General features: G+C 42.4%; 1 protein-coding gene across 1 annotated transcript in view; it reads left to right on the top strand.

The window, feature by feature from the left end:
• XRCC5 (X-ray repair cross complementing 5) overlaps positions 1–14852 on the top strand; it is a 50814-nt gene that overhangs the window by 578 nt on the left and 35384 nt on the right. Inside the window, 6 exon segments of the mRNA XM_064166187.1 lie at positions 3879–3992; positions 4538–4721; positions 5802–5850; positions 7965–8087; positions 10878–11060; positions 13829–13943. Coding sequence (XP_064022257.1) covers positions 3879–3992; positions 4538–4721; positions 5802–5850; positions 7965–8087; positions 10878–11060; positions 13829–13943 — 768 coding nt within the window.

Here is a 14852-nt window from a genome sequence, read left to right as displayed (position 1 = left end):
GTCACTTCTCCCTGGGACGCCCTTCGAACTGTTGCGAATTCAAAGTGTTGCTCCCTCGGGGGCCGATACCTCACGGTGCAGATACTTCACTAGTACTTGCCATTGTCTTTGATAAAGTACGGATAGAAACGGTTCTGCCATTTTAGAAATACAGTTTGTCTGCCTGGTGTGTGTAAGGAATCCTGGTGGTGAAAGCTGCCTTAAGGTCTGTCCTAGTAGAGGGCAGTTCGGCTGATCCCTTGGCCATCCTGTAGGTGCTGTGTGATGGCACTCAGGATGACCTGTTCTACGCCCTGGCCTGGCACTGAGGTCAGTCTGACAGCTCTGTAGTTTTCTGGCTCCTCCTTTCCACCCTTCTTGTGGATGGGATCCCATTGGCAGCTTCCAGTCTTCAGGGACATCTCCAGTGAGCCAGGACTGTTGACAGATGATGGAGAGTGGCTTGGCCAGCTCAGCTGCCAGCTCTCTCAGCACCCTAGGATGGATCCCATCCGGCCCCAAGGACTTGTGAGGATCCAAGTGGCCCAGCAGGTCCCTTACTTCTTCCTCCTGGATTACAGGGGGACTATACTGGTCCCTGACTCCATCTGCCAGCTCAGGAGTCCAGCTGTCCTGGAGACAGCCTGTCCCACTGTTGAAGACTGAGGCAAAGAAGGCGTTCAGCACACAGTATCACAGTATCACAGTATTATTAGGATTGGAAGAGACCTCACAGATCATCAAGTCCAACCCTTTACCACAGAGCTCAAGGCCAGACCATGGCACCAAGTGCCACGTCCAATCCTGCCTTGAACAGCTCCAGGGACGGCGACTCCACCACCTCCCCGGGCAGCCCATTCCAGTGTCCAATGACTCTCAGTGAAGAACTTTCTCCTCACCTCCAGCCTAAATCTCCCCTGGCGCAGCCTGAGGCTGTGTCCTCTTGTTCTGGTGCTGGCCACCTGAGAGAAGAGAGCAACCTCCTCCTGGCCACAACCACCCCTCAGGTAGTTGTAGAAGGCAATGAGCTCTCCCCTGAGCCTCCTCTTCTCCAGGCTAACCAATCCCAGCTCCCTCAGCCTCTTCTCGTAGCGCTGTGCTCAAGGCCTCTCCCCAGCCTCGTCGCCCTTCTCTGGACACGCTCAAGCATTTCGAGGTCCCTCCTAAACTGGGGGGCCCAGAACTGAACACAGTACTCAAGGTGTGGTCTAATCAGTTCAGAGTACAGGGGCAGAATGACCTCCCTGCTCCTGCTGACCACACCATTCCTGATGCAGGCCAGGATGCCACTGGCTCTCTTGGCCACCTGGGCACACTGCTGGCTCATGTTCAGGCGGGTATCAATCAGCACCCCCAGATCCCTCTCTGTTTGGCTGCTCTCCAGCCACTCCGACCCCAGCCTGTATCTCTGCATGGGGTTGTTGTAGCCAAAGTGCAGCACCCTGCACTTGGAGCTATTGAAGCCATCCCATTGGACTCTGCCCATCTGTCCAGGCGGTCAAGGTCCTGCTGCAGAGCCCTTCTGCCCTCCAACCCAGTCACATCTGCCCCCAGCTTGGTGTCATCTGCAAACTTGCTGATGACTGACTCCGTGTCCTCATCCAGATCATCTATGAAGATGTTAAAGAGGATGGGGCCCAGCACTGATCCCTGAGGGACACCACTAGTGACAGCCGCCAGCTGGATGTGGCACCATTCACCACCACTCTCTGGGTCCGGCCCTCCAGCCAGTTCCTAACCCAGCACAGACTGTTGCCATCCAAGCCATGTGCTGACAGCCTTTTCCTCATCCCTTGTTACTGTATTCCCCTCTGCATCCAATAAGGACTGGAGGTTGTCCCTGCCCCTTCTCTTGCCATTAATATACTTAGAGAAACATGTTTTATTCTCCTTACCAGCAGTGGCAGCCTAAGCTCCAAATGGGCTTTTGCCTCTCTAATTTTATTTTTGCTACCAGACCTAGCAACATCCTCGAACTCTTCCTGGGACACCTCCCCTCTTTTCCAAAGGTGATGCACTCTCTTTTTTATCTTTAATCCCTTCAGCAGCTCCCTGCCCATCCAGTCTGGCTGCCTCCCTCCTCGGCTCCTCTGCCGGCACAGTGGCACAGCTGCTGCTGCGCCTGCAGGAGTTCTCTCTTGAAGCAGCTCCAACCTTCCTGGACCCCTTTGTTTCTAAGGGCTCTTTCCCAGGAAACTTTCTGAGTTAGTTCCTTAAATAGGCTGAAGTCTGCCCTTGGGCAGTCCATTGTGGAGGTTCTGTGGGTGCCTCTCCTGGTTTCTCCATCTATTGAAAACTCTGTAATTTCATGGTCACTGGACCCCAGGCAGCCTCCAACCTCCACATCCCCCACCAGCCCCTCTCTGTTTGTGAGCAGCAGGTCAGGCAGGGCTGCACCCCTGGTAGGCTCACGTAACAGCTGAGGTAAGAAGTTGTCCTCCACACACTCTAGGAACCTTCTAGATTGCCTCTTCTCTGCAGTATTAAAGTCCCAGCAGATGTCTGGCAAGTTAAAGTCACCCACAAGAACAGTGGCAGGTAATTATGTGAGGAATAGCTGAGGGAACTAGGATTGTTTCGTCTGGAGAAGAGGAGGCTGAGGGGAGACTTCACTGCTCTCTACAACTACCTGAAAGGAGGTTGTAGTGAGGTGGGGGTAGATCTCTTCTCTCTGGTATCAAGTGATAGGAGGAAACAGCCTGAAATTGGATATTGGGAAAAAATTCTTTATGGACAGAGTGGTCAGGCATTGGAATAGGTTGCCCAGGGAGGTGATGGAGTCACCATCCCTGAAGGTGTTCAAGAAATGTGTGGACATGGCAGTTTGGGCTGTGGTTTCATGGCTGTGCTGATGTTAGGTTGATGGCTGGAGTCAGTGATCTCAGAGGTCTTCTCCAACCAAAACAGTTCTATGATTCTATTCTATGAAAAGAGATCTGCCCTCTTCCTGAAGGAGAGTTTGGCATACTTGAAAAGGCACCAGGCTTCAGTTTGCAGGCTACCAAAAGAGCCTGTTAGGACTTGACATGTTCGTTTTTTTCTTAAGCAAAACAGCAGATCTTCACTCATATACTTACTTGGTTTCTTTGCTGTCATCTTGCCAGCTGTGAAAAGCATTTTGCCTGTTTTGGACAGTAGGATTTATTCAGCTGTCAGCCATTGTGTGTCCTGAGGCAAGACAGCAATAAGCCAAGGATCTACACTTGCTGATCTTGGTAGAGCAATTCCTCAGGTGAGCAGGTGAGCAGTAACAAGGCTGTTGTGAGAATCTAGTACAGCCTTAGTTGCTGCTTCTATTCCACTCTAAGCTTCTGCAGATGTAGTTGGCTCAGGAACATTAATTCCTGAGTCTCAGGCAAGCAAACAGTGAAAGCCATGAGGAATAGAGTGCTGAAACTGAGTATAACTTGCTGGATGTCTTGTGGAGCTTTGTTGCTCAGCCTTCTTTCTTCTTGTCTTGGGAGGATGCTGGGAGTCAATTCAGTTCTTGTGAAAGTGATAGAGGATGTGCACAATATGTTCAGGGAAAAAGAGGAGGACGAGAAAATTGAGAGATGCTAATACAGACCATTAGACTGCTATGCTGGGCAAGTTATTCTTTTAAAATGGGTATTAAGGATTTTCTATTTGGGTGGCAAAAAAGAGTCAGATTCTTTTGGCTGATATTAAAAAAGGTACTTGGAATTATTTGCACAGCTGTATGCAGAAGAGCTTAGACCAGCATCTTCTCTTCCTGTTCATCCCCTTTGCTTTGCAAAAGCAGACTCTGCATCTCATGTCACTTGACAGTCCTCTGATTTATTGCCCATGTCCTTCTGGCAGCTTCACTTCTAAGAGAACTGGATGTATTTTGTGACAGGCTTTTTTCATTCTTGGTCAGTATTATCTTCCCTTTCTAGGTGGCTGTAGTGCTGTGCCTGGATGTAGGCTGCACAATGAGCAGTTCTGCTCCTGGTGAGGAATCTTCACTTGAACAAGCCAAGAAGATTATGACAAAGTTTGTGCAGCGACAGGTATGTGTTACTGTTAAAACTGTTAACACAGGTATGTGTTAAACTGTTAAAAGGGGAGAGGAAGCAATAACATCTGTGAAATATTTTTCTCATTTACTAGCAGCTGAAATAAATGAGGAGTGAGAGCTAGGATGTTTTCATGCAGGAGTAGCAGTACTCTGTGTTTCACCTGTACTTCTGGATGAGATGTTGGATTGGTCACTCCTCAGGGCATCGAAACTTTTAGGGAAAACAAATACTCTTCGCTTTCTCTAAACTGTTTCAGCATTCTTCAGATTTGTCACACAGAAGACTCATTTCCTGGACCGAGTCAGCTGGTTTTGTTTTATCCCAGATATCCTCATGTCTGTCTGTTACTGTAACTATATCTAAATTGGTGAAGTCTGCAAGATTACTTTTTGGTAGGGTAGTGCTGCACAAATGGGTTTACTATACCCGATGCAGCAGAGTTGGTTGCCCTTGCTAGACTCTGCCTGACGTGGTGGGTGTGAATTTTACACCTGTCCTGTATTCTTACACCTGTCCTGTATTTTTTCTATTTCCAGGTTTTTGCTGAGAGTAAAGATGAGGTTGCTGTGGTTTTGTTTGGTACTGATGGTACTAGGAATGACCTTGCCAGTGGAAATCAATACCAAAACATTACTGTACATAGATCACTAATGCTACCAGGTTTTGATTTGCTGGAAGACATTCAAGATGTGATTAAACCAGGCTCTGAAGAAGCAGACTGTATCCTTCTGTCGTAGAGCGCTTCTTCATCTGATTCAGTTGAATGCTAACAAGGAGTTAGCATTGTGAAATGGGCTCAGATTTGCTTCCAGAGTTGTAAATACTGTCAGAGTTGAGCTAATTCGTGGTGGGAAGTTTGTTCAAAAGTGTATTAGCTGCTTTTTGACATTGGTTTAGGCCAGCGGGTGGAATCTTGGACATGGGGAGTCATTGCTTTCGTGAAGTGTTCTGTTAAGTAAAGAAAACAAAGAGCAGTAATACAAGTTTAGGCCTCAAATAAGGTGTGTGCTTTTAAAAATAGTGTTCCAGGATTTGGTTTATGCTTTTTCATCGAATTGAAGTAGTTCCAAAATATGTCAGCAGAAGTACTGGAAGTCAGATAAAGCAGAACAGAGGTTTTTCAGATTGATTTCTCTATAAAAGTATTTCTAACATTGTCAGATGTCACTTTCTGTTTGAGTGCTATTCATGTTTGAATGTGTTCTCATAGCTGCATAATGTGAAGAGATTTAAACGTGGCAATCTATCTAGTCTCCCCTTGTGTGTTTCATTTATATAGCATTCAACTTGCTGTGTTGTCTTCCCTTTTTTTGGCCATAAAATGGTGAGCTCTATTCAGACTGTCAAGAGCTCCTTCAGAGAAGTGTGCAGCCAGTCAGCTGCATCTCAGCAGAAGCAGTCACATTCCTACTTTGTAAGAGATTGGCAAATGCAGACATTTTGAAAGGAAATTTTAATTGGAAAAAATCTATCTGGTTTTGAAAATACAAGTAAGTTTTATTTGTGGGTTCAAAGTAATGTTGTAAACACTAAGACTGCTCTTTCATTGGGTTTGAAACTCCTTGTTGATAGTTAAAAGATAGGACCCTGAAGCTGTCTTTTTACTGTTCCATCAGATAAATGAGGAAGGGGAAAGATCACAAACCAGACAAGTTATGTAGGAGCCTCTTGCATAGTAGATACTTGAAGATTACTTGTCTCAGAAATCTGTTTGCTTGTTAACTACAGCGGAGAATATTGTTTCATAGGAAAGAGACAAGATTTGCTTTCTAAATGAGATTTTTTCTTAAATGTGCTTAGTTCTGGATGCAATTATTGTGTGTATGGACTTGCTTCAGAAGGAAACAATGTAAGTATATAACCCAAAGCCTTTTACAGACTTCTGATCTTGCATTTTGGAGCTGATGTGATTTCTTCTCAGTATTGCATTTCCAGAATTGTATAAATATAGATTTAAACAACAACAACAAAAGAAACAAAACAACAAACCAAATCCCCAACAAAACCCTGACAAACCAAACAGAAACAAGCATTGAGAACAAATGCACTGCTGCAGTTTGTCCCTGTGAAGGAGGCACCTAGCTTCTTCAGACAATCTCAGAGCTTTCTGATGCAACTTGAACTTTGCAGTAGATTCCTGGGTATATTGATGACATTATACAAGGCACAAAGACTTCACTTAGTGTTGTGTTTCTTGTGATCCATTTTCAAAAGATACGAGCTTGGGTGCTCATGTTGTGTTTTAACCCCAGACAGCAATTAAGCACCAGACAGCTACCTCCGTGCTCCCAGTGGGATGGGGAGGAGAATTGAAAAACAACTGCAAACACTAAGTAGCTCAGGAGCTGAGGTAACAGTTTGATAACTAAAATAAAGCAGAGTAACAGTAGTAACAAAAGATATTGTAGCAGTAATTGTAGTGAAAAGGAATGCAATAAAAAGAGAGAGAAGTAAAACTTGACGAAAGATCAAGTGATGCCCAATGCATATGCTCACCACCTAGACCTGAGCAGCAAGCTGCCCTTCCTAGCCAGCTCTCCCCATGACATCCAAGCGCATGGAACATCCACTTGGCTAGTTCAGGTCAGCCACCCTCTTCGTGCTTCTACTCTAGTCTCTTGTGCTCCTGCACGGTAGCAAAACATGGAAAGCTGGAAAGTCCTTGGCTCACCAGCACCAACTGAAAACATCAGTATATTATCAGCTTTCTTGTACCGAGTCCAAAACATTGTAGTATTCTAACACTAAGAAACAAGCTACTGGGAAGAAAGTTAGCTCTGTCCCAGCTGAAACCAAGACAGTTAAAATGCACGGAAAAGAGCTACCCAATTTATAAGGGATAATGTTATGTCTTACAAATTGAAAAGAAAACAGAACAGGAAAGGTGAGTTTGTTCAGCCTAGCAAATGAAAGGCTGTTGGAGGTGAGCCGACTGTAAATACACAGGCTGTGAGAGATAAACATGCAGTAGAGGAAAAAATGTGTTTAAGCTGAAAGAAAGTGTTGGCACAACTGTTAGGAGGGTGTTGATGAATCTACTTAGACTGGAAGTGTGACCGTTTGTAACTCTTAGGGACCCAGAGGGAGATAACTTTTCCTGCAAAACAGAGATTGAACATGTTGCTAAAAGGGTGATGTGATCTAATTGTGAATGCAGAAGACGAGACTTAGTGATGCAGTTTGTGGTTTTGTGAGTAAAGGCTAATCGACAAGGAAAGCTGTATCAATTGGACAGTTAAAACCTGAGTTTTCAGCTAAAATCACAGTATCTATGGCCATGTAACCTTGAATACCTTTAGAGCAACTGCTGTTGTTATCTTGTTGGGCAAGTTGCTTGTATTTATCAAATCCTTTGATGCAGATTTTGTCTTCAGTGAAAAAACAACTCAAATAACAATCCAAGAAAATCTCCCTTATGTTTGAATATCCAGATTAAAACAAAGCCAGTTTAACTGAACTTTGTTTTGTAGCTGGCAATGCTTTCCGTTGTTCATTTTCACTACTTCTTAGTGGTTTAGGTAGGCTTTAAAGTCTATTTTGTGCAGCGAATCACCTGATTTAGCATACTCAAGTCCACCAGCAACAGCAGTTTGAAATCCATTTTCACAAGGACAGACTTAGAGCTGCAAAGAAAATAACCAGTGTGACATAGTTTATTAGCATTTTCTTTGCGTTGGTGAAAATTGGCAGAATTCTTTCCTTTAGATGTAGTTTTATGCAGTCACAGGGCTAAAGTCCTCAGTTTCAGGGGGTAAGATTGAGTAGAAGGAATATGTAAAGATAAAAATGTGTCATGAGTAATATGAGCAGTGACAGAACAGTTTCAACTAAGAAGGTCTGTTTGCCTTTTTATTTTTTTCACATACTTTGTTAAAGCCTCAATTTTGTGAGGAAAGAATTTTCTTTGTATCTCTTTATAGGAAATACTTCCTGTATATGTACATGTTCTTTTTGTGTTTTAAGAGGAAAGAAATATGAGAAGAGACACATTGAACTGTTTACAGACCTTAAGAGTCCTGCCAGTGAGGATCAGCTGGAAATTATTATTGCTAACTTGAAGAAAACAGGAATTTCACTTCAGGTCTTGTAAGTATGGAAGTGGTTGTTATACACTATGTCAGTTTTAACAGAGGGAAATTACTGGTTTTTTTCTTAATAATAATCCTGAAGGAGCTGATGAATGTTTCTGTAGAGGTGTACCAATATGTAGTGTGATTGCTGTAAGTGCTTCTGTCAAATATACGTGCCATGAATTCCAGATAGGAGCCAAGTTTCTTTGATTGAGTAATATGAAATACACGTTAAGATGATGGCTTCTCCAGTTGAGTTTATCGCTTAGAGCCAGAGTCTAAAATGGGAGATGAGGTCTGTGTAAGCAGAGAATTGGGAAACAATGAGCCAGAAATAGCCTCAGAAACAGTGGTCTTGTCACAGCAGCAGCCTAGATCCTTTTAGGTATGGTAGTCACTGGGAAGAAGTAATGAGGTAGTGCTGCAGATGTGTGCAGCCTGACTCTGGTGTCAGTAGGAAAGCAAATCTGAAGAGAAGGGTTCTTTTCACAGTGACGAGGTTGGTTAATGGAAGCAGAAGGTGGAAGCATGCCTTAAGCATTGTGACAGGAGTCCATTCATCGTCGCAGTGCAGGTGTCGACATTGATCTGAAGGATCAGTCTGTGTTCGTTGTTGCACATGATGGTAACACAGGAATCTGTAGGCCTTCTAGTAGCTTTTTTAAAAGCAGAACTTTGGGTAAAAGGTAGTTTGCTGTTTATACCAAATAATTTCCCAGGAGAAAGTTACAGGTGCAGCTAGCTGTGCTTCTGGCCCCTTTTATTTTTCCTTTCACTTTTATGTAGATACAACATTGTGTAAGAAAGAACATGGTGAACTTGATTAAAAGCCGTTTGTGGACACAGCTGCAAGGTAACAGAGGGGTGAGGTAGGAGGGCATGCCTGAAAGACATGAAGTGATCCTCCAGGAGAAAAACTCCTTTTTATGTCTGTGCTTGAGAGGCTAAAGGTAGAAATGCCAAGACTGTCTCAGGCTGCGCTTGCACAGGCATGCTTCCGGCGTGCCTCGACGTGCCCCTTCTAGCTTAGTTCAGCTGTTGTTGGTGCTGGAGGCAGCGGAGATACAGCACCATCAGCCCAACTATGTGCTGCCAGCCAGCGTATTTCTTTCAGAGACCTGCTATTTACCCCTGCTACCTTGTCTGCATACCTGTAGTTTGCTCTGCCACCAGCACAAGTTAACATTGCAGCTTTGTTCTGTGAGATTTCTGACACGTCTTTACAATTTCTTCTGCGAGGTGGCAAAGGAAAAGAGCCATGGCTAATAGCAGCACTAGGGCAATGCTGCTGTTTCTCACTGTCTCCCAGTCACATGAGCAGAAGTGATACTTTGAGAAATACATGTACAGATGTAAAACACTCAGAATATGCCATTAAAAATAATTTCTTGCTAAACCTTCTCCTTGCATCCATCTTGTATGCCCTGTTTATTGATGAGGTTGTAACCTTTGGCAGATAGTTGGTTTCCCTCGCTGTTACTGAGTCCCAGGCACATGCTGAGCACTGTGTGGCTTTGGGTATTACACAGTTCTCACCACAGGCGTTTCTAAGCCCTGTATAATGAAAGTAATCTTTCATTTATCAGAGGTTTGAAGCTGGTTTTTACTCTGGCAGTAATTGCACTCTAAAGCTGCTGTATTTGTCAGTGGATGCTGCTTCCTAGAAATCTGAAGTATGATCTTTAATTCTGCTGTATGTGAGGTTGTTGTGCATATTGTTAACTCTGCTTGTGTTGCTGCACAGATAAGTTTAGTGAGGCGTAATGAGGTGCAAGTAAGGTGGAAATCTGTAGGCTGCTTTTTGAAAACATAGTAAGTGCTGAAGCTCTTTTTCTTTGTGGAAATGTGGTAAAAGGTGTCCTGTGGTTCATTCAGAATTGTATCAGATGAAAGAACTGTGAAATGTGCAGGCATTGTCGGGGGCATGGAGTAGAGAATCTTAACACATCTCTCTTTTCTGTAGTTATGTGTAGTTAACTGTTCTATTTTTGAGAAGCAGCAAATCAGTTTATCTCTAACCCCTGGGTAACTTCTTAAATCTAGCTCTTGAAGTGCAGGAAAATGTGTCATTTTCAGTCAGAAATTCACCTAGTGTAGTAAGCTGTTAAAATCTGAAGAGTAGCATTTATTCCAGAAATACCTAACAGCCCCACTGCAGAGGAAGTTCAGTTTGCTGGTGTGTGGAGCCAAGGCAGAGTCATGGGCCTGAAATGGCCTTCAGTGAGTCATCTCGAGCAGTCCTCTGCTTCAGAGTGGGCTGGTTGTATGTCATTGTGGAGCAGTGCTTGTCTAATCTTCCTATAAAGATTGCCAGTGATGGAAAGTCTTCCGTCTCCTCAGGCAGTTGGTTTTAGAGGTTATGGCTTAAAATGCCTTTATCAGCTTTTCAGGTGTCTGACCTGACTGCACAATGTGATTTGAGTGCAGGATGAGTGCAAAGAACTGGTTCTTTCCTTCTTCTCCGAAACAGCCTTTTGCATTTAAGACTGTCTTGGTTCTGACTCCATTCTCGACAGGCTTTAATTTGTTCAAACTTCTTTTGATACATTCCAGTTTTCCCATGGGTGTTGTGTTTACTCCTTCGTCCCTTCTTGTATGTGGACACATTCTTTTATTGACATGGTACTCGACTCTGATCAAGGTGTTGCCAATGCCAAGCAGGTACAAGATAATGCTTCATATGTTTCACAAGGCATTTGGGTCTCCATACATCTGACTGCAGCTAAAGAGAATATTCATTTTGGTTTTGGTTGGCTATTTCAATAAGGAAGAAGGTAAAATTAACTGCTTCTGCTTGTGTGTTTAGTCTGCCGTTTCCAGTGGAAGTTGGTGATGGAGATACAAGTGCCAGCAGGCATTCTCATATGCACAGGAACTCTTTTCCGAGAAAGGGTTTAACTAAGGAACAGATGGCAGGCATTGGCGTGGTGAGGAAACTGATGCATGCTTTGGATGAAGAAGGAGGGCTGGAAGAAATTTATACTTTCAGGTAAACTTGGCTAATCCTCTCTGTCATACTGTATATTTACTGTCTAATTTCTTTCCCAAAAGATGAAGTGAATTCAGTAACCAGTTGCTTAGCTTCTGTTTTGCTGAAATCGGTGAACTTTTTGACTTACTGAACACTCAGTGCCTTTCAAACAACTTCTTCAGTGGCTTTAGAGTAGGTAGAAAAATCTTACATTTTTCAGTAGAAATTTGATTTTTAAATTTGCGTTAAAGAAAAAAACCATTTTCTTTATCCTTAGTAGATCTTGGGGGGAATGTTTCTAAGAATAAGATTTCAAAAGCATGTTTGGAGAAGAGAAGAGTTTGGTATAGTGCAGGTAGAGCACATTTAGTGGTAGCCTTTTTCCTTGGTCCCAGATCTCTTTCAGTTTGCTTGTTTATCAACGTTTATTTATTGAATCCTGCCCCTTAAGTGCAGACTACTGTGCTATTATGCCAAACCATAAAGATTTTTTTAGTAGTATTCCTTCCTTAATCATCTTTGTTTATCCAAGACTTTTCCACATAGGTGGTGTCTCAATTGGGAAACAAGCAAAATGCATCTATGTGCCTTACAGAATTCTGATTTTTATTTTCCTAGTAGGTGCCTTCTACACTTACAAAGTGTGATCTTTTTGACAAGGTGTCTTTCAGGAAGCTTAGTAGACCATAGCTGTAATGTAATTATCAAGTGTAATTTTTGGATGAGGGTACTTGTAGATTTCCACGCTGTTATTCCTAATTTTATTTGTGAGGTTTCTTTCCCTCATCCTCTCATCTCATATGCCCAACTCATCTGCGTTGTACCTCAGCAGCCAATAAAACTACTCCTTGAGCATTATTGTGGACTGGTGAAGCAGCATGAACCTCTGTGTATGTATTCCATAGGAGTCACCAGAGCAATCTGTGTCTCTAGAAAAAAGGCAGCCTTTGTCGTTCCATCAAAAGAGTGCACAGAAAAAGCAGTGTCTTTCTGGGCCCATTTTGCCTTTAGCATAATCTGCATTCATGAAGCTAAAGAAGGGGCCAAGCCGCATGGTATAGAACTTCTTTTTTTTGTAGGCTCTTAGTACTGTCTAAGCTGCCTGTGCCATGCTTCCAGGGGAAATCCAAAAATCTTTGGATAAATAGGCATTTGGCTAATAGCTTCAAGCTTCGAAGTTATTTAAGAAGATGTGAGGTTTTATACACAGTTAAGTTGCTTATCTCGCTTTAAGAAAAGCCTTGCAAATCTGTCATGATAATTTACCAACGCAGATGCTCTCTCGGCTTTGTTATATTCAGTATCCTTGATGGCAAAAATATTTCAGCTCTGGTGAAGATTAATTATTCATGCCAGAAAAGTGAGAAGATTTTGTTGGGTGTTTTTTTTGGAGTCTCATAGGCTGACTATCAGACAAAGGTATTTCTGCTGCCTCTGGATTTTGGGGAAAGGGTTTAGAGAGCAGAGGTGAAGAGAGATATTTTTGAAACACGAGTCGAAATGTGCATTTACTGGAGTTTCATTGACTGAGTCTGCTCAGATAACAGGAGGCATATTTCTTCTGCAAATAATGTGCAATTAAAGGGCAGAGTTGATAAAAGAAGTTGAAATGTGATTTTTAGGCATTTGATGCTTAGGTATTTGATTTTTCATCTTCATCCTTGAATGGATGAGTTGCAGTACTTTTAATGATGTAATAAGCAGCAATTTTTAAAAATCCTGCATTGATGTTCCTATTGCCAGAAAAAAAAAGTTTTTTCTCCCATCTTTTCCCCAAGGAAGGAAAAAAGAAATGTAGACTTTCTCAAAAACTCCAGTGCGTTTCAGTAGACTGCTGGTAGATTTGTTTTCTTTTTAACTCTTACTCACCCTAAGAAACTTGAGAAGTTGAATACCAAGTAGACTTCTGTACTGAGGTGTATAGGAGTTGATCTCAGTTTTTGCCAGGGAAGTGCTTGAATTGAGAGAAGTAGATATGGGGGTTTATCATCACGTGAGAAAGGTGAGGTCAACACTGGCTTATTTTTACTTCATCACACAAGAAAAAGAGTCTGAATGCTTTCCCAGCATTGGAGCTTTACAGGAAGATAGGCATACAGATGGCATGGCTGCTGTATGCTGCAAGCCTATTATACATTATTTCTACTGTAAATGTGTGAGTTTCAGACTCCATTCCTTGAAGTCGTGCAATCAACATTTTTTTAGTGTAAACTCAGTACAGTTCTTCTGTGCTTCATGAACTTGTGTGTATGCTGTTTTGGCTGCAAATATTCAAGGTAACTTGCTTCAGTCTAACAGAGTGCCCCAAAATGTCTTTGAAAAGTGTCAGAAGTTAATTGCCACTCAAACAAACCCCTGTTAATTGAAACCAAATCCTTCGTTTCTTCACCTCCGCTGCAGAAAACATTTTGCCACTTGGAGAGCCTCTTCTAATTCAGGTTGTGCAACTAACTACACACTTTAATTGGATGAGCATAGATAAATGTAAACTGCTTAGTAAGCAGTCGTGTAGTTTCATAAGAAGACCTAACAAACTGTCTCTGAGCTCTAATGTTACCCCATCGTCAGGGCCTGAGGTGGGACGGACTTACTGTGCTGCCTCTTTTTCTTTCATACTCTTCATTTCAATCTGATGAGATTATTCATACAGTTTATTTTATAGTTCTTTGTATAGCCTAAGCTGAAACAGTTGGACTCTTGCTTCTCTTTGAAGAGGGTGTATTGTCTGTAATATTGTATTACAGTTCACTGGAGCTCATTTCTGTTTTCCCAATTTCTTCATTTAGAGAGAGCCTAGAGCGTCTTTCAGTGTTCAAGAAAATAGAAAGAAGACCTATGCCTTGGCCCTGCCAGCTCACTATTGGTTCTAATTTGTCTATAAGGATTGTGGCCTACAAATCAGTGAGTATTTTGGCAGCAAGCTAGGTGCAGCTGCATGTTTTTCCCTTAAAGCTGAGAAAATAAGATATAATAATTTTGGATGTTGGTTTTGTAGAGATTTTTGTGTGCACAGAAGCCAGTACATCTGAAACTGCAGTTCCCACAGCAACTCTGTCTTCACCGTACTGTACACATATGTGGAAGAACTAAAATTCACAGTGTACAAAAATAGAAATAATTGCTATCTACCCTGTGACACTTAATGATATTGAAGTTGACAAATCTGATTAAGAGTGCTGTAGTTGTGCAAAGCTTTCCATCTGCAGCTCAGTGAAACTTAATATATACTTCTTAAGCTCCAAGTGTGAGAAGAATTATGGAAATGTGTATGTAAAATGGGTGTGTTTTACCAGCTATGGTTTTGAAATGCATCTGTTGTTATTTCAGATGTGGGAAAAGGTTGTATTTTTTCAGCTTGTTTGCTTTATAATGTTTGTAGAGTGCAGTTTGTTTCCCATACAGTTTATATGGGTCCTTTACACAGTGGTAGGAAGGAGTCATTGTATTTAAAACACAGAAAATGTGCAGAATTCCAGTTGTTGAACTGATCTAGCATGGCAGCATTGATGGATCTGATGAAACACAGGCCAATTACTTTATTTGAATCCAAGACTGAGAGTCTGGCTGGCATTCTAAGGTTTCAGTAAGATGTGTTAGGAAGTTGAAGTACGTCTGATTTGTGAAAAGTAGGCATAGTAGCCTTCTCTGCTGCCAGCATTCTGTAAATGTGTGTATATATATGTTTTGGTTTGTTTGTTTTTAATTAGGATGTTGTGCCAGTCCTGTACAAATATGCAGTAACAGTCCCTTTGCAAAAGTGCTTGCACACAAAATAAATTAAGCTTGGGAGAGTAAGCAGCATGAACCTAG

This window comes from Pogoniulus pusillus, chromosome 2, assembly GCF_015220805.1.
Source record: "Pogoniulus pusillus isolate bPogPus1 chromosome 2, bPogPus1.pri, whole genome shotgun sequence".
NCBI classification, from domain to species: domain Eukaryota; kingdom Metazoa; phylum Chordata; class Aves; order Piciformes; family Lybiidae; genus Pogoniulus; species Pogoniulus pusillus.
Note: the sequence above shows the minus strand (reverse complement) of the source record. Positions and strands in the feature narration are given on the sequence as shown.